Source organism: Acanthisitta chloris, unplaced genomic scaffold (genome assembly GCF_000695815.1).
Source record: "Acanthisitta chloris isolate BGI_N310 unplaced genomic scaffold, ASM69581v1 scaffold6084, whole genome shotgun sequence".
Taxonomy (NCBI): domain Eukaryota; kingdom Metazoa; phylum Chordata; class Aves; order Passeriformes; family Acanthisittidae; genus Acanthisitta; species Acanthisitta chloris.
This window is the reverse complement of record NW_008667556.1, coordinates 9,030-32,500: the sequence shown is the minus strand read 5'-3', so window position 1 is coordinate 32,500 and position 23,471 is coordinate 9,030. Positions and strand designations below refer to the sequence as shown.

The 23,471-nt window shown below is 37.1% G+C and overlaps 1 protein-coding gene across 1 annotated transcript; it reads left to right on the top strand.

Annotated features, from left to right (window-relative positions):
- Positions 1-1,458: 1,458 nt before the first annotated feature.
- CPSF6 (cleavage and polyadenylation specific factor 6, 68kDa) lies at positions 1,459-20,360 on the top strand (the record flags this gene model as incomplete). The annotated part of the gene is made up of 10 exons (XM_009072533.1): positions 1,459-1,668; positions 3,630-3,733; positions 4,420-4,565; positions 5,254-5,427; positions 6,532-7,036; positions 8,242-8,334; positions 9,299-9,414; positions 11,544-11,697; positions 12,253-12,444; positions 19,948-20,360. Coding segments are annotated over 9 exons (1,689 nt in total), but the record flags the coding sequence as incomplete, so codon positions are not given.
- Between the last annotated feature and the right edge of the window lie 3,111 nt (positions 20,361-23,471).

The window sequence follows — 23,471 nt, the reverse complement described above, 5'->3', positions numbered from 1 at the left end:
ATGATATCATTGTGTGGGGCAATACAGAGGCAGAAGTTTTTGAGAAAGGGAAGAACACAGTCCAAATCCTTTTGAAAGCTGGTTTTGCTGCAAAACAAAGTAAGGTCAAGGGACCTGCGTGGGACATTTAGTTTGTAGGAATTTAACTGCAAGATGGATGTTGTCAGATCCCAGTGGATGTGATCAACAAAATCACAGCTATGTCTCCACCAACTAGTAAGAAACAAACACAAGCTTTCTTAGGCATTGTGAGTTTTTGGAGAATGGACATTTTAAATTGTAGTTTGATCGTAAGCCCTGTCTGTTAAGTGACCTGGAAGAAGAATGATTTCAAATAGGTCCCTGAGCAGCAACAAGCTTTTGCACAGATTAAATGTAGCCCTCAGGCCAGTCTGGGCAGGGTAAAATGTATTAAAAAAAAAAAGTAAAAATGTGCTCTTTACTGCAGGCAGGGCAAATGGCCCTACTTGGAGGCTCAGCTGCTTTGGAAGTGATTGGTGCTGAAGCATAGCTTCTCCTGGCACCCCAACTGCCAGTGCTGAGCTGGATGTTCTCTATACATCATGCAGCTGGTGCAACAGGGAGTAAGTGGGTTGCACTGATCATGAATTGAGCTCGAATAGGAAATCCCAGTTGTCCAGGAATATTGGAAGTGGTCATGAACTGACCAGAAGACAAAGATTTCAGAACGTCACTAGAGGAGGAGGTAACAGGTACCGAAGGGGCCCCACTTTATCATGAGCTACTAGAAAATAAGATGCAACATACCTTGTTTACTGATGGGTCCTGCAATATTGTAGGAAGGCAGCAGAGATGGAAGAACATGATGCCCACCAGTATATAAACTGGTAGTTCTCTGGAAGGAGCTGATCACTGCTCAGGGACTGGCTGAGCATTGGTCAGTGGATGGTGAGCAGTTGTATTGTGCATTACTGGTTTTTCCAGGACTTTATTCCTCTGTTACCTGCCTTCCCATTACAATAAAAATATGATAATATTTTAGTGTCTTTCTGATACTGAACTGCTCTTATCTCACAGGTTTTACCTTTTCCTGATTCTCTCCCTCATCCCACAGGGTTCAGGGAGGGAGGAATGAGTGAGCAGCTGTGTAGTACTTAGTTGCTGACTGGCACTTGGGCTTTCTAATGTATGTAATACTGGCAGTGGGCCCTGTGGGTTTTTGAACTTCTGCTTGTATTACAAGGATAAAAGTATTGCAGTGGAAAACAGTGGCCAGAAGTACTTTTTTCCCCCTGTCAGTTTAGAATACTATAGGAGTCATCATAATTTTATATGTGTTAATGTGGATGAAACTGGAGTTTAGCTTTTCAGCAGGGATGTTGTGTAGGTATTGGGTCGTGGCAGTTATCACAGCTTTTTTGTTTCAAGTAAGTTTTAAGAGTGTTTAACGTTAAATATCGTTAAATATAATCAAGGTGTCTCTTTTTTATATTTTAGGAGGCTGAATATGGTGGGCATGATCAGATTGATTTATATGATGATGTAATTTCTCCATCTGCAAATAATGGAGATGCCCCAGAGGATCGTGATTATATGGATTCTCTCCCACCATCTGTTGGTGATGATGTAGGTAAAGGAGCTGCACCAAATGTTGTCTATACGTATACTGGAAAGAGAATTGCCTTGTACATTGGAAATCTTACTTGGGTAAGTATCTTGCTGTTATTTGGTTGTAGACAGGAATTTTCATTATGGACATAACTATTTGTGAATTTTTTTTGCTTTGAAATGTTTTAGATGAAATATTACGAATACAGGTGGGTTTGTTTTTGTTGAGTTGTAGTTGTTGCTTTATTACTATTATTCGTGGTTGTGTGGTTTTTTTTTCTTTTACCTGAAATTTAGTGAGCCTATCTGGAGCTGTCATGATGTCCTAGAAATGGAGAAAGACTTCAGTAAATATAAACTTTAAAGTTTCTGTGTGTTTTAAGTGTTATGAAGGAATATTTGGTACAATCGTCTTGGGGTTTTTAGAGAACTGAATAAAAGAAGAGATCAAGTTTACACTGTGAGATACTTCATGCCTGTAGATACTTTAAGGTTACTGAACAAACCCAGATTTTAGTAAATTCTTGCTAGAAGTTTTAGTTTAAAAGGAGGTGGAAAGTTCTCTGGGTTTTTCTTGAAATTACTTTTCATGTTTTTCCAGTGTCTTTTTACACCAGCAGTGACTCTTAGAACTAACTGTTTTCAGTTATTTATCTTGAGGGTTTTTCCTTCATCCAAGGAGTACAGGTTTATGATAAGAGCAGCTGCAGTTCAGTGAGTTAAGACAATTACCTTTGTTAGCTTTAAAACATCTTAAAATCAATTGCAGTTAAGAAACAAAGTGCAAGAGCTGTTCTGTGGCTGAATTATATAGAGCTTTTATCTGTTTACATGAAATCAAATGTTCACACATGCAAAATTCTTACACAAGTTTTTTTTTTCCCTTCTGATACTTTCCTTTCTTACTAGTGCTAAATTTGAAAAATAATGCTTTATGGGTGCTTAGGTGTTTTTTTTTCATGAGTTATTACAGTATTCTGATTTCAGGAGGTAATAGGTAAGTAAAGGAGCTGTTGACTTAACAGTTGTCCCATTGTGAAGAACATGAATGGAATCAGTAAAATGTGCATGAATTAGCAGAACTTATCCAAGTCAAATGTCTCACTGTCTAAAGCAGGTAGGGCAGTATTCAGCAATTTGTACCTATTACTCAGTATTTGGCTTCACAAATGACATAAATGCACTTTCTGTGGATAACTTACTTTAGCGTTGTTACTGTGTTTTCTTCGTGTTTAGCTCTCAGGAAAGTAATTTGTTGAATTTTTAAAAGAAGTCTTGATTTGAGGGAGATAGGTCAAGTAGTTCAGAATCCTGAAATCCTACCTTGCACTTCTCATATGAAATTTAAAGGGGTGATGGAGTTATACAAGTAGGAAGAAAACCATAATATTAGTATATTTCTGTATCTTTGGATATGATGAAATTGTTAAAAATTACATAGTAATTTATAGGCATTTCCAGCAAGTAGGTTTGGTGAAGTGGAAGCAGTTGTTTCTAACTGTAGTTTACATACTAATTTCCCTTGTTTTGTCTGCAGATCCTGTTATTTTTGTGCAAATAGTATGTAGCTCACTAAACTCTCACTAGTCAAAGCTCTCATAAAGAGCACCTGGTTAATAAGGTATTTAAAATTGACATTTGTGTGTAAATAATAGGCTCAGAGGGAGAAAATGTGAATCAGGTGTGGAAAAAGTAGCAGTCTTTTGATACTATTAAACTGAGTTAATGAAATAGTATTGAATATAAACTTTGTACTCTCAGAAGACAAAAGTAACACAAGTACAAAATTTTTTGACATATTCTAACTTGCACACTGTGCAAATGGGGGTGATGCAATGTAGCATATGGGCATGAGTGTGTAATAAATAAATTTTCTGAGAATTTGAAAATAAAAATGAGTACTCTCCAAAAGTCAGAATATATTGATAGCTTGAACAAAGTATTCCTCTTGGTCAATTTCTCACACACACATTAAAAAAAAAATCCATGGAAAACTTAGTTGCCCTTTGCCTGGTGTTTTAGATAAGCTTTCATAGTAGAATATTAAAAATATTTTTCAGTGGACAACAGATGAAGACTTAACTGAAGCAGTTCATTCACTGGGGGTAAATGATATTTTGGAGATAAAATTTTTTGAAAATCGTGCTAATGGCCAGTCTAAAGGGTAAGAACTTACCATTTTTCCTGTACGTGGACTGAAGTTTGGGAGGGTGAAAATGGGGGAGGAGTTCTCAATTTTTATAACTATCTTTGAACTGATATCTTTGTTTATCTATCCAGCAATGATTTGGCATATCATTTCATGCTAATGACTTAAATTCAGTCACAAATTTTTATAATGGTGTTGTGTGTCTCATTATTTTGTGGGTGTAATCTTGTTGGCCATCTTCATTAAGACTATTCCTAGATTTCAGTTAGTGTGCTGATGATACTTGTTGTTCCTCATAGTGTAAATACTGTTCCCCCAGCCTTTATTATTAAATCTTTACATCTTTATGGTCCATTAGCTGTTGACAGTGAGTGCTTGAGCCCATTTTTCTCTGGCAACCTACACTTCGTTGCATGAATGTGCTTTTCTGTCTCCTTAGTAGTAATGAGCACACAGTGTATGCTTAATAATAACTTGGTCATAGTGTATTGATAAATCTTCCAAATAGTACCCTTGTACTTTTTTTTTCTTATATGTCATGGACTAAGTTGTCTTATCTGCTCTAAAAACTGGACTAAGACCTGTGATACAGTTTGTGTATCTAGTTTTCTTTTGTGTACTGTAAGTAATCTTTTTCATGAGGCATCAGGATATCCAGAAAACAGAGAAATTGTGGTGTAACTTTTTCCATTTCCTTTCAGGTTTGCCCTTGTGGGTGTGGGATCGGAAGCATCCTCCAAAAAGTTGATGGATTTGTTGCCTAAAAGAGAATTGCATGGGCAGAACCCTGTTGTAACTCCATGTAATAAACAGTTTCTGAGTCAATTTGAAATGCAGTCAAGGAAAAGTAAGCTTTTCTTATCTGCTCCCTTGAAAAGCAGAAAAAGTAGTTTGGCAGGTTTTTTCTCAGCATCTGATAATTTCTACATGGTTTAAAATAGCTATAAAATGCTTACAGTCCAGGTAAATGAAGTTGCATCTTTGCTTAGAGATGCTAATCCTAAGTTAAAGAAATCCCTTAATACACTGAAGAGGTGCTGCGTTCTCTGAAAGAGGGTTGCAGCTTTGCGCAACTCTTGACTTAACAGTTGGAGACACTTTCTCAATTTCTTGTGGATGTAGTTAAAAAAAAAGCACAAGAGTATTTAGAAGTTTAACATTTGTAGACAAACCAGACTAAATTTCAGTGTCTGGACAGTCTGTGTTTAGGACAAAATGAGGAAGAGATGTTCTGTGTTGTACTTCAGCACCATGTCTTATGGTTCCCATTCCTAATTGTTTGTGGCCTTTGGCTGCCTTAAAGGAAGGACTGTCAGGCTCTCCAGATGCTGTTCTGTTAGTATGGTGCATACTGTAACACTGCCAGATTTTAGCAAAGCACATTTTTCTCCCCAAATGCATTGGGTTTGGGTACCAAGGAACAAGTGGGTGCTCATAAGGTGGTGCTTTAGTGTTGCATAAAGCATTAGATGAAGTGTTGAAATGCTTTAACCTGTTTTGATTTATGTAATTACACTTTTGCTTTTCCATTGCAGCCACACAGTCTGGACAGATGTCTGGGGAAGGTAAAGCTGGTCCCCCAGGAGGAAGCTCACGAGCAGCATTTCCACCTAGTAACAGAGGGCGAGGTCGTTTTCCAGGTGCCATTCCAGGTGGAGACAGATTCCCTGGACCAGCAGGGCCAGGAGGGCCACCACCACCTTTCCCAGGTAAATTATTTATATATGGACTTTGAATTTTATTTGATTGGGGGTTTTTTGTTTTATTTTAATGTGGCATAGTTATTTGGGAAATTACAAAGATCAAGACAATTCAGTAATGAGCCATAATTAGTATTCATAACTAGATTGTAAGATTTAACTATTTCTTTGTTGATATTCATCAGGGAGTTGTACTTACTAAATTTGATAGCAGCTTTTAGATACATTCTTTTTAAAATGTCTATATACATACTCAAGTATGAAAAAATTAAAGTAGATCATGTTAGCAAGTAGATTTGTTTCACTGCAGTGTATTTCAGATTTTCTGATTTTGCTATATGGGGTGAGAATACCTGTGTTGCAGAGTGTAAAGTCACTCATTTACTCACTGCATTACAAGTTTGCACATTATTAGAAATTCAGCTTTGGTTCAGTCTCACCAATAGGTCAGTTACTTGGCACTTAAAATGCTAGAAATATGAAGAGGAGGTATTCATTTTTAGTCTGGTGTCTGATACGGGACAAATCTCTTAAACAGGTTAGCACTGCAGTGAAGTTCGTTTCAGCTGAAATATTTTTGAAGTAAATGTCATTAAGTAGTAGATTGTCTACCAATAGTCATAGGGACATAGTGAAATTGAAAAGCCACCAACGAGAACCTGAAAGTAGTTTTGGATACCACATTTACATTACCTTTCTCAATATAGCTTTCCCCTATTTTTTAATGTATGTTGTGTCTTGAGCCCCATGTGAAACACTCGCTGCATGTGTAAGTAGGATGTTTTGAGCTTTTGTAAGTTTTTTTGGGTTTTGGTAGCGACAGGTGATTTAAGTGATTTGGGAAGTGAGTTGTCATTTTTCAGGAGAATATTGTTCTCAGTTATCTCACTATTGATACAGATATGTTAAACATTTTCTAAGCTGCTGGACCCAAAGTGGGACCATGTATGTCTTGTATAAGTTGTGCAATGTTCAGTGAGGGCTGCTTTCATTCTGTTGTTGTTGTCAAGAATTAAAGACAGGAATGTTAATGATTTCACTGAGTATTTTATTTCTTTGTATTTATGAACTCAATTTTGTTTGCTTGTTTGTTTTTTCTTATTTTTATTTTAGCTGGACAAACTCCCCCACGTCCACCTTTAGGTCCTCCTGGCCCACCAGGCCCACCAGGCCCTCCACCTCCTGGTCAGGTCCTCCCACCTCCATTAGCTGGACCTCCTAATCGTGGTGACCGTCCACCACCACCGGTTCTGTTTCCAGGACAGCCTTTTGGTCAACCTCCACTTGGGCCACTTCCTCCAGGCCCTCCACCACCAGTTCCAGGCTATGGGCCACCACCAGGTCCACCACCACCTCAGCAGGGTCCACCTCCACCTCCGGGTCCATTTCCCCCTCGTCCACCTGGTCCTCTTGGGCCACCCCTGACTCTCGCTCCTCCTCCACATCTCCCTGGGCCACCTCCAGGTGCTCCACCACCAGCACCACATGTGAATCCAGCTTTCTTCCCCCCACCTGCCAATAGTGGCATACCTACTTCAGACAGCCGTGGCCCACCTCCAACAGATCCATATGGCCGACCTCCACCATATGACAGAGGTGACTATGGGCCACCTGGAAGGTGAGTGCTTTTGGTCTAATGTGCTTGGGTAGCAGATTTTATGCCTCTTGTAGGAAGCGTTTGATTTTTCCCTTTCAATGCAAATGTCAGAAACAATTATAAGTAGGGCTGGAAGGGATCCCACCAGTCTTGTAGTTTGCCCCTTTTAACTTCTCCCATGAAATATATCCCAGAAACATGTTTGCAGCAGTAAGAAAATTCTGAAATGCAACACCAGTAATCTCACTCTGGCTTTTCACTGAACTGTTTGTCCTCACTGTATTTGGCAGTGTCATTCCATGTGCTCTACGTATAAACTTATCTATCACTTCTTATGCAGTAGCTTCTGGTTGTGCTTCTGTCTTAACTGGAAATTCTGACTTTTACCTGTACCATTGTGCTTTGCGGTCTGTCTTTCGAGAACGCTCTGGAGTTTTCCTTTTTGAATATGTGCATATGTTGAGGTCATACCAAGCTCATACCATTTTCATCTTTTGGCAGCATTGCTTGTCCCTTTTTTCTTCAGGATTCAATTAAAAGTTAGTCTTTGTCTCAAAAGCCAGGTGTGAATTTGCTGCAAGACCTTTTATCTTCCTTTCCTGTCAAGATGTTTCTGCTTGTTTGGTGCAGCCTTACTGTGTTTGTAGCAGTGGCTTTTCCTGTGGTTAATCCTATCTGGGACAAAGTTCTTAAGTCTCTGACTTGACATGAGTTGTCAAGTTTTTCACATCTTGTTTGAAACATCTTTTTCATCTGTGATTTCAAGTATCTCTGTCTTGCTGCTGTTTCTTGATTTTTCACCATGTTTGTATTTGTCACAGAAAATTTTGCTATAAATTGTACATATACATAGATTTGAATTTTTCAGTAGTAATTTTACTGCTAGCATGAGACATGCTTCTCTGTCTTAAAATATTTTCTGCAAAGATGCTTTGCTTTGGTTCTTTTGTCACAGAGTTTAAAAAACCCCAAGCATTTGAACATACTATGTTCATACAACAGACCCTACAGGAATTCAAGCATTTGGCTTAATTGCCTGAAATATAAGACTATAAAGTGTTGGGTGTTTTTTGATGGACAAAATCAAGGTTGTCTGCAGTTTATAGAATGTCTGGGGAGGGAAGGAGTGGGAATAGGACAGTATAACTTACTGTCCAGTATTTTCATTAATAATGTTAAAGCTATCATCCATAACTATTTAAATTGTCATTAATTATATATCATAGGCGTTTCACTGGAAATAACATGTCCATAAGAGAAAAATTACATATTCCATTCTATGGGAGGCACACGAAAAATAATACTCAAAACTCAGGGAGGTATGAATTTTTAGACATTTCCTCTTATGCTAAACTGGCTATAGGATCTTGTTCCACTTCTTGCAATTAAGAGGATAGCATTGCTTATTATTCTGCATTTTCTTTCTACCAGAAGAACTAACACTGTTCTAGAAATATCAAGCAGTGGGCTAGTTTGACAGTCTCAGCATTTGTCTCTAACATATTTCTCCAAATTTTCTGTATGACACAGAGACTGGCTAATAGGACACTGCAAAACTTTTGGGAAAATTCAGGTTTACTTCTGTTACTTTGTAAACCCTGTATAGGTAGCTGATATTAAAGTGTAATGAGTATGAGGATTCTGCTTTATTGCTTCCTCCTTACTGTGACTGGTTTGGAGATTGAATTGGAGCACCTTGAACTTGACCAGAAATTAAAAAAAATAAATTAGCAGTAAAATATTGGTGTATGGTTCAGAAAATTGAGCGTTTTAAAGATGACAACTATATTTGTTTTTCAAAAGTTATAGCCTTCTGGTCTTAGTTAAGATCTGGGAAACAGGATCATATAGTTCTGATTCCAGTATTGTTATAAAAATTATCTCTAATTTTGCTGAAAGTCACATTGCCTATGTACATGTATTTCCACATCCATTCAATTGGGAATAATATCTATTTACAGACCTTCAAGGATTTTGTGAAAAGTAAAAATACTTATAAAGCACAATATTAAGTGCTGCTGAATCTTCAAAACAGATGGGATGAACAAAATATATTTATACAGCAATGTCTTAATGGTTTTGGGGGTTTTTTGTTTGGGGCGTTTTTTTTTTAAGCTTTCAGGATTTTATACTGTAATGTGGTGCTTAACCAAAACCAAACCCAGATGCTGCTTTCTTTTCTGTTTGTCACTGCTTAAAGTTGCAAACTCAGATTGTTGATATTGCAATGATAGCTACTGAAGTTCTTCTTAACCTTTTAAATACTAGTTTTATTGCTTGCAGAGAAATGGATGCTGCAAGGACACCTCTAAGTGAAGCAGAATTTGAAGAAATCATGAACAGAAATAGGGCAATCTCAAGCAGTGCCATTTCGAGAGCTGTATCAGATGCCAGTGCTGGTTAGTAAAACTCAGTTAATGTGTTTGCTATTCTATCCAACAGAAAAGAATTTATAGGAGTTTATTAGGGTTTTTACAGGGTATTTATATAAATACATCGGCAGCAAAAGGAGGGTCAAGGAGTGCCTCCATCATTCACTGAATGCAGAGGGTAGTGTAGTGACAGGGGATGAGGCACTCAATGCTGCCTTTGCCTCAGTCTTAAATATCAAGACCAGTTGTTCTCAGGACATGCACCTCCCAGAGCTTAAAGTTGGTGATGTAGAGATTAGTTAGGCCCACATAATCCAGAGGGTGACCTGCTGCACTGATGAGACACTCACAAGCCTATGGGCCCTGGTGAGATCCACCCTACAATAATGAGGGAACTGGTGAAAGAGCTTGCCAAAACACTCTCAATCATCTACTAGTAGTCCTGGATAACTGGAAGTTGCAGCTGACTGGAAATTAGTAAACATGACACCCATCTATAGGAAGGGTTGGAAGGAGGATCCAGGGAACTGCAGGCCTGTCAATCTATCCTTGCTTCCAGGCAAGGTCATGGAGGTGATCATCTTGAGTGCTACCACAGGGCACATGCAGGGCAGCCAGGGGATCAAAACCAGCCAACATGGATTTATGAAGGGATGGTCCTGCTTGACTAACTTGATCTTCTATGACAAAATGACTCAGTAGAGAAGGGAAAGGCTGTGGATGTGATCTGTATGGACTTCACTAAACCACTTGACATTGTCTCCCACGGCATCTTCCTAGTAAAACTGACTGCTCGTGGCTTGGTTGGGTGGACTCTTGAATAGGTAAAAAACTGACTGGATGGCCAGGCCAGAGAGCTGTGGTGAATGGAGCTAAATCCAATTGGCATCTGGTCACTAGTGGTGTCCCCCAGGGCTCAGTACTGGGGCCAATCCATCCTATCATCTTTATTTATAATCTGGACATGGGGATTGAGTGCACCCTCAGTAAATTTTCAGACAACACTAAGTTGGGTGGGAGTGTCAGTCTGCCTGAGGGTAGGAAAGCTCTACAGAGAGACCTGGACCAACTTGATCAGTGGGCTGAGGACAGCTGCATGAGGTTCATTAAGGCGAAGTGCTGGTCCTGCACTTGGGATACAACCCCGAGCAGCACTACAGGCTGGGGAAGGAGTGGCTCGTGAGTTTTTCATCAGAAAGGGACTCGAGAGTGCTGGTGTGGACAGCTGCTCAGCATGAGCCAACAGTGTGCACAGGTGGTCAAGAAGGTCCATAGCTCTTGGCCTGTACCAAAAATAGTGCGGCCAGCAGAACTAGGGAAGTGATCATCCCCCTGTACTCAGCATTGGTGAGACCACACCTTGAGTATTGTGTTCAGTTTTGGGTCCCTCACTTTGAAAAGGACATTGAGGCACTGGAGTGAGTCCAGTGAAGGGCAACAAGGGTAATAGAAGGTCTAGGACACATGTTCTATTAGGAATGAGTGAGGGAATTGGGTTTGTTTAGCCTTGAGAAGAGGCAGCTCAGGGGTGACCTCATTGCTCTCTACAACTACCTTCAAGGGGGTTGTAGAGAGTGGGGGATGGTCTCTTCTGTCATGTCTGCAGTGAGAGGACTAGAGGGAATGGTTATAAGATGAGAGAGCGAAGACATCAGATTAGATGTTAGGAAAAAATTTTTTCACTGTTAGGGTGATCAGGCACTGGAATAGGTTGCCTAGGGAGGTGGTGGAGTCACCATCCCTGAAAGTGTTGAAGAGATGTCTGGATCTGGTGCTGGGTGATATGGTTTAGGAATTACAGTAGTAGTGTGTGGTTGTCTGTTGGACAGTCACATACCATATGTTGGACTGGATGATCTTAAAGGTCTCTTCCAACCTGTGATCTTACTAGCAGTCTGAAACACCTGGAGCCACATTTTCTTCATAGGATGCTGAATTGAGGTACAACTTAATGACTGATTGTCTACTGTGGATCAGGTAGTTTCTGAGAATACCTTCTGGGTACTAAATGTGGATAGTATTTAAATATTTGGTTCTATAATAAATTATCTGAGTGGCTCTTAAGAAGAAAATACTCAAAATGGTAATATGCTTACAGATAAAATCTGTGTTTTAATCAGCATAATTTTCTGATCCTGATGTTATATCATTTTCAGGGGACTATGGAAGTGCTATAGAGACCTTGGTAACTGCAATTTCCCTAATTAAACAGTCCAAAGTATCTGCAGATGATCGCTGTAAAGTACTCATTAGCTCTCTTCAGGACTGCCTTCATGGGATTGAGTCCAAGTCTTATGGTTCTGGATCCAGGTAAAACTTTCCTCTTCCATCAGCCCTTACTTAAAAAAGGGAAGGTGTAATGCAGGACTAGTTCACATAAAAGAAACTAAATCATGGAAAAGGCTGAGTTGCATAAGAAATGTGAAAAAAAAAAATGATGGTTTGCTGCATTTAGAATACTTACTGTTAAATTAACCCTCTTTTCAAAATTGACCTGACTAGCTTAAATTTTACTCTTATTTAGTGGTTTTAGTGCATACTTTCCATACACTGATTAGCAGCCATGTTGTAGTGATCATTTGAGGTATGGTCCATTTCCCTCAGCAAATTTCAGTCATCTCATCCTCCATTCTCAGCATGTACTTTGTGGATGCCTCTTACTACCAGTAACTGCATTCTTAGCCATCACTGTTTGTACCAGCTGTTTTTCATGTTATATACAAAAATGTGTCTGCATCACAGGGAGCAGACATTTCTCTCATAGCTGTTTTTGGTCAAATTCATACCCAGAAGCAGAATACAAAATTGGTATGGGGATGACTAGTATTTGGGAGGAAAGTTTAATGAAGTAATTTCTTTTAGAAGACGTGAACGATCCAGAGAGAGGGACCACAGTAGGTCACGAGAAAAAAGCAGGCGCCACAAGTCGCGTAGTAGAGATCGCCACGATGACTATTACCGGGAGAGGAGCCGTGAGAGAGAGAGACATCGCGATCGCGACCGGGATCGCGACAGAGAGCGCGACAGGGAGAGGGAGTATCGTCATCGCTAAAGAAGGTGAGTGTTTGCTTCATGGTCTTGCATTTTACTGTTGCCAACTTACTGAAAGTAACTGCTTCAGGTTTGAGATTATTTGCACCATTCATGTCTGCATTTAAATGGTCCTGCAGTATGCACTGAATCACTTTCTTCTTGCAGCACCTGGCACGGACATAGGTAAGTAACAACAGGTAACTGGTCTCGGGAAGGAGGAAGTATTTGTGCAATTACCTTCTGCAGCCTGCATGCCACTTTTTTTCTTTTAGGTGGTAATAATGTTTGCAGTTTTAATGAAATGCATTTGAACTAATTGTTAAAAAAGCAGTAAGCCAGACTGATGTCTGTTCTCTTTGTCATCTTAGAAGATTATATGACATTTATGGTTTTATTTCCTTATTGTATTTTAAAATACTAATTTTGTATTTTAAAATCTACTTGTGTAAGGACTGCAGCATTTAGCCCTTCATATACCATGTGTGGATTATTTCAGTGTACACACAGTTGTCATCCTTGCACAAGTATGGTGGTGGCTTTTTGGGTTTTGGTATTTGTGGGTTTTGTTGTTTAGTTTTGTGTTGTCTTTGTTGTTTTGTTTTGTTCTTTCCTGGTGAGTTTTAGCCAAATTGAGGAAACATAGCCAGATTTTGTTCTTTATTGTATGAAATGTGAACTGTCAGTATCTTCTGCCTTCTAGCTAAACTCAGGAGTTAACCTTCAATAAAATTTATGATCAGTTGATCCCCACTGCCCTGACTTTTCAGTCCCTCCCCCCTCTAATAGTCAAGTCATTTTCTGACAAATAGTAAAAAAATATATGACATAAGGATTGGTTCTTTTCTGGTTGTTGACAAACTAATGTATTCTTTTATTTCATGTATCTGAAGTCTTGAATGCATCAGGATGTCTAGATAGCTAGAGTAGCATGCTAAACAATGCTGTTTTCAGTGTACTGCTCAGAGCTTTACATAGGTATTTTTACATTATATAATGTGCCATTTTGAGGACTGGAATTACCCACGATTCCTTATAATCAACAATTGGAAAAATACCCTACCTAACAGTTACTCTGTAGCAGTCTTTTCCCTTTTAGATGATTTTCCCACTACATCTGCACTGAAATTGAAACTTGCAGACTTTCCTGTCTGCCCAGCTTCCATTTCTTACATGTAACCTCGGATTTAGTTTTCAGATTTACATGTGTTATTTATTCATGGAAGTTCATTTACAGAAGTTACAGAGCAAAATATTTTAGAAATCCTATAAAATGTAGTGTACTCCTAAGTGAAAATACAATTCTGTATGAATTAAATGTCAGTTTTTCTGTCAGGCTTTTGTGTCACTGACTGACTCCTTTGGGAGAGAATGAATTCTGATGCTAAATGCTCTAGTCTATTGAAAATTAAGTAGGGTGTTGTCTTGGGTTCATATGCTAACAGGGAACACTTAAAAGAAGTAACCTACCTAGAGAAGGGGAATCAAAGGCTGAAACAGGAGGGTGAAACATGGCAGCTGAAATAAAGTTAGCAGTATATAGCTGTTAATGCCACTTTTTGCCATAAAGAAATGAATTGGTCGAAATACTTCTGGAATTTAATAGAAGTAGCTACTGTGGGTCTTAATGGTGAAATAACATAATATAAAAGCAAACGTAGTTTCTTTGTTGCACTGGACTGTTATTATAACTGTGTATTTTTGATACTTGCAAATAGTTACTTCTAATGGAGGTAACCAGTGAGCTGAGTAATGGGTGCGTTTCCAGAGTGTTTTACTTCTGGTGGAGATGAGCAAGCTATACTAAAAATTGTTAATAGCCTGGAATTTAAGATAATATTTTTAACCCTTGGCATACTTCATTAAGCTAGCTTTAATTTTTGTGTACGTATTGTTGTGCACTTAGAGGCAGAGTTCCTGTGCCAAAGACAGATTCTCTACCCTGTTACCTCAAGAAAACATATCAAACAGCATTAAGTTGCATTTTTTAATTTCTAAGACACAATTTTAAAATGAGGCTGTGGTTTCAGTCTCAGTTCAGGTGGGGATTTATATTTGCAACAGCTACAGCTTTGTTGTGTGCTGAGACTTCTCTTTTCTTTCAGAGAAGTTGTGTAGGTAAGATTCCCTTGTGAAGAAAATAGGCCCTAAGAACTTGATTTCAGGGGCAAATTTACTATACTACATGTGAATAAAAGCATTTGGTAGTTTTTTAAGTTGTAAACATTTTGTCTTGTTGCTGTCTTAATGAAGAAGAGCTTTATTGTAGTTTTGTTTTTATATATTTATACACAAACACATATAAAAGTAATACAGTTACCTCCTGGTTTGTATGTTTCATTTTCACTAAGTTGTATGTTGCCATACATTTTTTGTTTCATTTTTTACATTGAATAATACTCATAAACAGATTTAACACTCAGTCATTTAATAAATATCAACAGTGCTGGAAAGAGTTATTGCCCATATTACCATGCTTTGCCAGACAACATGAAGTTGCCTCTGTGCCTACACCCTGTGGATGGCACTTATACTTCTCCTTGTTGTGTACTTATAGTCATAACTGTGATACTGTACTGGCATCTTTTTTCCAAAGTGTTACACGTCTAGTTTAGAAGAATTTTAAAGGTCCATTGTGAATATTTTGTATACAGTGAAATTCGGTTTGTTCTGTATTACATTTATAGAGATGGGTTACAAAACTTACAAAATGTGTTTATAAAAATAAAACTTTTAAAATAAAGTTTAGATGTACCGTAGCAGGTGTTTACACTTCTGTTTGTACACTTCATGATTTAAAACTAAATTCTTGCAATATTTTTGTGCCTTCACCTGAGTAAGGCTTCATCTACATTGATAATCCATTCAACTGAATCCTTGTAAATGGAATGTTTCCTTGGAACATCTTGTCTTTGCTTATGAAAAGCATATAGATATAAAAGAACAATGGATTTAAGGCATGTTTAACCTGTGTAGTCAAAAAACCTAAGAACCCAGTAGAATGACATTTAGAATTATTAACAGCAAAATTAATGTGTACAAACAGAATAGAAATGTTAACTTCATCACCATGAGTCCTGACTACTTTTTAAGGCAGAAATTTTTTTTTTTAATTTAAGTGATACCTAATGATGTATTCCTAGTTGATACATTGTCCCAATCTTAATCTGTCTGAATTTAACTGCTGAATGTTAAATTTTTCATTTTATGTTTTTGTTATTGGGTTGATTGATTATTTCCTATTTGAACTGGATTTGGACTGAATTGCAAAGACGAAACCACAGCATTGTAACAGTTGATATGTATGTAGACTTTGTACTCCATATTGCATGTTTATTCAGATTTTTCTGCTCTCAAACCACTGTAAGCAAAATAATTTCAAGTCTGAGGCTCATATGCTTCTTCAAAAACTGCTCTCAGCTCTCTTCGAAGTAGTTTCAGCTTTGAAGTGATCCACGGAGTAACATGGTTGGAATTTTTTTGGTGTTAGTAGGAGGGGAAAATGGTACTGATAGTTTACATAGTATTCATTATATTTTTGCTTCTATTAAGTAGGGACTGTCCTGTAACAGTGTGTTAGCAACCACTTAAACATGAAGTGAAGTATGCAAGTGACTTTTTATGCAACTTTGTAAGCAAATAGGAGATTTTTTTTAATAACAAGCTTCAACTTAGTAATGGAATTTGAAGGGAATCGTGTGATAGCATTGTTCAAGACCTGGGTGTATGTACCTGTCTAGAATTATGTCAGATCTTAGTATTAAGCTGTTATGAATGTTATTTATCTAATCTCTCTTTAAAACTGTGTGGTTTGGGGAAAGCACATTTGTGGGGTTGGCACTATTCTTCTGGATTTAGCATTCATTGGAGAAATAGTGCTTTGTGCATCTGATTGAGTATTTGAAATCCAGGATAGCATGGCAGAGGCAGTGCCACTCCTCTCTGTGCTGCCTAAAATCTGTTTAATGGCTACTCTGGTGCTTTACAGAAACATGTAGTTTGTTTCTTAATGTTCAATGATTTATCTCCTTTTCTTGAAGCGGAAAAGTTAATTTGACAAACAAACTGAGTATCTCAGTCTACTTATCTTCAAATGCATAACTTATATTGCTTTTTTTCCCCATGGATATATGTTGCTGTAATTTTACTGACTTTTGAGCTTTCTTTAGATACACTTATTTTTTTGTGTTCCTCATATCCTGTACTTTTTTTTTTTTATTTGTGAAAGCATTAGTTTTGACAAATTTGGTCTGTGAGTAAGTTACCCAAGGTACTTTAAGGCTTTATAACACACAAAACAAAAAGAAGTGAAAATGTTGGTTTGATGCAGTGTTCTCCAAAGAATAAACAAATTCAGGGTTTTTTTTCTTTTGCTCATTGTGGTTTGAGATCTAAAACTTCTTTTTACCAAAAAGAAAGGAGACACATGAGACATATCTTTCATTTTTATGTTTTCCTGTGGCTGCCTAATCTACCTTTTTGTGTCTTCCTCATATATTAATGTGAAAAATACTTACCAAGAACTCATATCTTTTTACTTTGTAAACTAAACATTGAATTTTTCTGAGCAAACCTCTCTGTTCATCAGTTATTTTTGGTGAATAGACAGGCTGGGATAGTAGGAGAAAGATAGATGATGAACAAAGCTAGTTTGGGAGTTTTCCTTCCTGTGTAGAATTATTTATAAAACCATGAAATTATTGTTGCATTGGTCTTAAATTATACACTAAGACTGAGCAAAGATAGCAGGTAAGTACACTAATAATGAGGGGTTGAATAGGCAGCAAATGGGAGAAGGTGCTAGTGGTGATAAAATAGTCTGTACATGTATGATGAACAGAGTCACATATGTATCTGCTTACATGCTAAAAGACAAATAGAAAGCCAAGCTTGCAGTTCCTTCTTTCTCACTGTGTTATAGCTAATGCATCAGTATTTGGAGGTTTGTGATGTTCTGGAATGTAGGTTAAATTAAACAAATTTTGGCTTTCAAGCTGATACTTTCTGTGGGATTTTTGGTTTGTGTATTTTTTTTTCTTTCTGTATAGAATAAAATCAAGAAGAATTATGTGAAGTAATTCATAGGAGCTATTAGGGTGTAATAACAAATGTGTATTGTGCATTTTACTGGAATGTGAACATTTGAGATTTGAAATTCAGTCTCTGAAAATATCAAAAACTAACAAAACTTGATGGGTGTATGCACATGCTACTTTAAAACTACTGTAGAATTTTCACACTTTTAAAAGCTATTTAAAACTTTTATATGCTTATTTGGATAATTGGAATTAAAGGGAAAAAAATTAAAGTTGCTACTGCAAGATGCTTTCAACATATCTCTAAGAAATCTATTGGGTTTTGTTGTGTGTGTCTTTGGGGGATAGAACTGCTCAAGTTGCATCTTGCATAAATACAAAATTGTTTGATCACTTAAGTTCTGGGATTCATTTGTGAAATGTTCTGGCATAAACCCCTAACTTCTAAACCACAAAATATCTATTTAACAGCCAAGTCTGAAATTTGGGGTTTATTAGTAGAAATGCAGAGAAACTGATTGCTGTGTGGTGTTAAATTGTACAAACCTAATACGTGTCTGGGACACAGATAGCTTATGCATGAACTTGAGACAGGTGGAAAACAGTATTGCCAAGAAGTACTGACTAGAGAGTTTTATTTTTTTCTGAGTTGTTTTTTGCTTCAATATTCTACCTTCTTGTAGAATACTGAAAAGGGCTGAGTGTGAAGGTATAATCCATACAGGTTTATTTATTCTTCTGGGAACCACAAGGGTTTCCAGTTTTGCCAAGATATGGTGGCAGAATACTTGGAACCGAAACGTACACTGCTTTGGATTTTAGTTGGCACTGTTTTTGATGAAGGTTCAGTGTGGTGCTGGCCATCTTAAAAGCCTTATAATGCAAAGCATTAATCCTAAATCCACTTTGTCATGCATTCCTTAGAGTTCCTGTAGTTCCATCCAGTACCCTTACAAATCCAGCAAGTTACTCCCAGGAGCTGAAGCTTTCTTATGCTAGTACTATAAATTATATATATATGGTGCTTTGGATCTGTTAACTGTCGCCACCGAAGTGATAAAGATCCATAACTCTGGCTGCAGCAATTGTATGATGAGAGCAGCAAATTCTGACGTGCAGTCTCACAGCTGTCAGGTACTTACTTTCTCCACTACAAAGCTGAGATTCTCTCCTGTCTGTGTCAACTCAGCTCCCAACTCCAGACTCGTCTTTCGTGTGGAGGCAGCACTTTGTCACTTTGCTGCTAATTAATTTCCAAAGCATATAACACATATGGCAATTTTGTTCTCTGGAGAAGGAACTTCCCCAGAAGTAGTTACTGGTTGATACATTCATGACTTGGAAACCAAGTCTGTGAAAAAGAAATTCCAGTCACTGCTTTGGATTTGGATTAATTTATGTGCATACTGTAGTGTATAGAGCCTACTTGGTTATACTTACAGGGTTTTTGAAGTTATTATTAACAGTCCCTTTGAGGCAAGGAAGAAGAAAAATCGAGTACTTAGTTTTACCAACTGCTTTAAAATTATTGTACTAGTAGAAGAACATTTGACAGCTGTGTACTGTTGTACGTTCATGAAATTGCTTCTCTAAATGTCTTGTTTTTCAAATGAACAATTTAATGTGTTGGGTTTTTAACAATTTGCTTTAAACTATTTTGAAATTATTGAATGTTGAAATTGTGAATTATTAATATAATTAAGATAGCTAATTGTTTTGTAATGGAATTCAACTGAAATCCAGTGTATGGAATTATACCCTCCCAAGTATTTTGTGAACTGCCAAGTTAATTAACTCTGAATGGTATGGTTCCTTAATTTACCAAAAGAGATGAGAGTAGGAAGTAGGGCTTGAGTTTTTTTCCTAGAGCAAGTAGGTGAGGAAACCTGCAAATTTGCATTGTATTCTTAGAAAAGTGGGTTCTTGTGCTTAAACTCCAAGTGTGTATTTTCATAGTGGAACCCTATCCAGCTTGCCACTAGTCTGAAAATTTTGGAGTATTGGTATCTGTGCACTTTAAAATGTTACCGAGCTGTGAGCCATCCACTTCATTATACAATCAGCACATTACTTAAATGTCAGATCAGCTTAAAACTTCTGTCAGTGGGCAGGTAAAAATGTAAAAATCTAGTTGTGGCAAAATTACCTTAAATTCTTGTTCATTTACTTTTGAAGAATGCGTATTTAGGAAATGTTCTATCAAAATGTTGCCGTCACCCACAGGAGCAGTAGCTATTTATTTCTTTATCATCAATACATTAACTGTGAAATTTATGTTCTTTCAATTTTGTTGTACAACAATATTAATTTTATTTTTAACTAATGTATTAGAGAACAGCTTGATGCACAAACAAGTAGCTACTCCTTCTGGGTGTTTTGTGTTAGTTTACATTACGGTGAAGTAGATGCACGACTTGTGTATAGATAAGCCAACAATTTTCTGTGTATTATGGGGACTAGCAAAATCTACATCACAAATTTTGACACATTACAGCTGAAGGAAGAGGAACAGCGTGCAAGACAAGATACATTCTTCAAGGAACGATGCTTGTCCAGCAGTTTGCTTCATGTGGTTGAACTGAGCCTGTAAGGATTCATGGATAAAATGAACAGGAATAGATCTGAATAAAGCAAATCTGCATACATGGTAACCAGTAGCTCTTTTACTTTTTTATGTTGCTTAATTGTTTTATTTGAGGGAAACCTGTGTGATTAAAACCTTATAGCTTTTGCAACTTTATTACTGGTTATATACATTTGGCAATTATGTGCAAGCAATTGGAAAAAGTCAAGTAAATGCTTGTTTTTATAGTAGTTTGTTCATGTTAAACTGTTCATATGATAATGTCTGTACACAGCACCACTGATTACAGTAGATTTAGTGTTGTAATAAACTGTTTAATGGGGCTGATGTGTAAAGCTGTTCAAGTTATTTGATGTTTACACCTCAGGGAAAGTCTTGTGTTCAGCAATATTTAAAGATAATGTTACAATGAAAACATTGATGCTGTCCTCAAAAACATTGCAATAGTCCTTGCATATGCCTCAACCTAATCTTGCATTCAGCGAGTTAAACGTACTAATGTTGTGCTCTCACATTCAATTTTGATCTGAAAATAGGTGGTTATATAAACCCTTTAATGCTATTTTGCTTTCTAGCAGTGTTTACCTAGGTGGCTTGTGAATTTGCTAATTGACATATAAAACTGTAAAAACTGCAGCTCTGTGCTCTGTTGTTTTGAGGAGAGATGGTCCCAGGTCTGTGATTATTAGCACACTGAAAATTTGATCTCTCACACAGCCTTGATTTTGTTTGACACTGCAGTAAAGATAAACTGTTCAGATGAACTTAAACTGCCCAGAATAAGGGGTAGAAAGGTTAGGGTGTAAAAACCAAACCAAAACCAAACCCTGCAGTTGTTTACAGTTTTATAGTAATAGTGCTTGTGTGTGTTCCTCTCCACCCCCAAGGCCGTAGCAGTCTGTACATAGTTGTATATTAGAAAGGTGCCAGAAGAAACAAGATGTTACCATTTTTTTCAGACTTTATGGGTTTGGTATTTCTTAATACTTTGGGGTTTATTCACACATGCTTATAAAAGAGAAGGTACACTTGTACGTCCTTGTTCACCAATGGGCAGTATTTAAATGTCTTAGCAAAAACTGGCGAAGTAAATTTGTCAGATGAGGTTTTGTAAATTTACCTAAAAACAAACTAATGGAGCACTCAGAGTTGCCTTCAAATTTAAGAATTTGTTTTAAATTTCATCAGGTGTGAAATGCAAGTGAATAGAAAATTCATAACAGCTGCAAAAGCTTCAGTGTCTGGAGACCTTGTGCAAAGGCCTTTTAGCCTCTTGTAAATCTTGGGAGTTTTCACTTATTCAAGTAGCTGCACTTAATGTTTTAAGTTAAGTTTCAAGACCTCAGATGGCTTTAAGAGGCAACTCTTAGAAAACTCTTGATTTCTTTTTTTACCGATTTTGAAGCTTTTACAGACAACCTAAAAAGTTACCTGGGTCAGGAAAGCACTTAAATCCATTCAGTTTTTCAGAGCATTTAAAGCATGTGCTGTCATTCCATAGATTTCAAGGAATGTAAACATGTGCTATAAGTATCTTATTTGCATATGTGAGTGATTTTTATGGTTTACTGAGTTTGGACCAGTAGCTTGTGCATCTGCAGAAGTTTTGCATAAGTCTGAAATGCTCTGATATTTTTGTCACCTACTATTCAGCCAGGTTTCCTGCAGCCAGATTGATGCTGTTGAACTTGGTTACAGCTTCAGACTCCCCCCCCTTTTTTTTTTCCCCTTAAACTGTGTACCTCAGTTCCTCATGCATGAGATCACTGGTGTTTATTGAACTATTTGCTACTGAGAAGATATTTGACATGTTTGTTTAATCCTGTTCGAAATGAAAACTGCCTTTTAAAAATTTTGTAAAATTGAAAGTTGTATCAGACAAGTCATGAATCACTCCCTGCTTCTTTGTGAATAGGTGTTGGTTACCGACAGTACTGTTGTAACTTTTTTTCTTTACTTAAAAACATTGTTTACTACTGTGTGTAATAAGTTTAAGGAAGAAATAACCTGCTGTTACATGGGGAATAGCTAATACTGGAGAGGTAGCAGGTAAGTAATGTTCCATTGCATAGAGATATGAAATTTTAAAATAAAAAAAATGTAACTTTACAAGCATTTTATGCAGGAACTGGTATTTTACTCCACATTGAAATAGATTTAAGAAGACTGTTGCTCTTTTTACATAGTGTAATTTCTCATTCGCATTTAGATTTCCATTGCTGGCAATGGAAACAGCAGGGAGGGACTAGCAGGGGGTAAATGACATAAGTTAAACTGAATGGTCATTGTGACTTGAGAGATGAGATCCCTGTATGAAGCCCATTATTTCTGCCTGTTCTCTGAATACTTAGTTTTAACTGATAAATGTACTGTATTGCAATTTAGATAATAATTCTCTTGTTATTGTGAGTTTCCTTTGTTAGATATTTTTTTTATAAAACAAAAAAATGTACAGAAAAAATTCCAAAGACCCTGATAGACACCAAAAAGGAATATGCCTAATGTACATCATGTAGAACTGGATCTGTAGTACAATTTTTACTGAGTTTTGGTTTATTAAATGTTCCTGGCAATTTCCTGTGCATGCTCAGGAGATAGCAGTTTGGAAACTTAGTGACTGGTGATGGTGCCATGATGGCTACTGCTGTTCTCTTTGATATTCATTCAGTTATATTTCATTTCCTTTTGCTGATGAAAGGATGAAATTAGTCTGAGAGGAAATACTTTTTTTCTTTCAAATACTGATTTTAGAAGTAACATTGAAAATGTTATCTTAAGGCTGTGTCCTTTATCTTGAAAGACAAAACCAACAAGTAGTGACTTAGGAGTGGTGGTGCTTTAGCAACACAAGTTGTTTTATTGGTGGTTTGTTTTTTAGAAGTAGAGGGTGGTTTGTTTTTATTAAGTAAAATTTTTACTGGACTACGTGTTTTGACAGGTCAAAAGTACTTCAGAAGAACAACCATAGCATTTTGGAAACTGTACAGTCTTTATTTTTTTTCATTCCCTTTTTGCTTTCTGTGCCAATAATTGTAGTTCTGATTACATTTTGAAAAACGTTTGTCAGAACTTAAATTTTTTATTTACAGTGTGGCTTATAAGCTTGGCTGGCTGTTCTTTTTGTGTTAAACAAGATATTTTTATTAAATTTAGGCATTAGTTGTTTTTCTTTAAGGACTGAGTGCTTTCTGGTTTTGTTCCTTTGAAATTGGTGAGGCTTAGTCTTTCTAACTGTAGTTTTTTACCTGATTGTTTAGTTGCATACCCAAACCCTTGTAAATGTTTTCCTAGTTGTATGTGGATAATTGGTGATTTAAATGTTGTATATACTTGTCATCTGTGTTTCTAGTAAAATACATGGCATTCTTTATAGAAATACTTAATTCCTGATTTTCTTTTCTTACCCACTTGCTTTCTGTGTACAGGCTAAACAG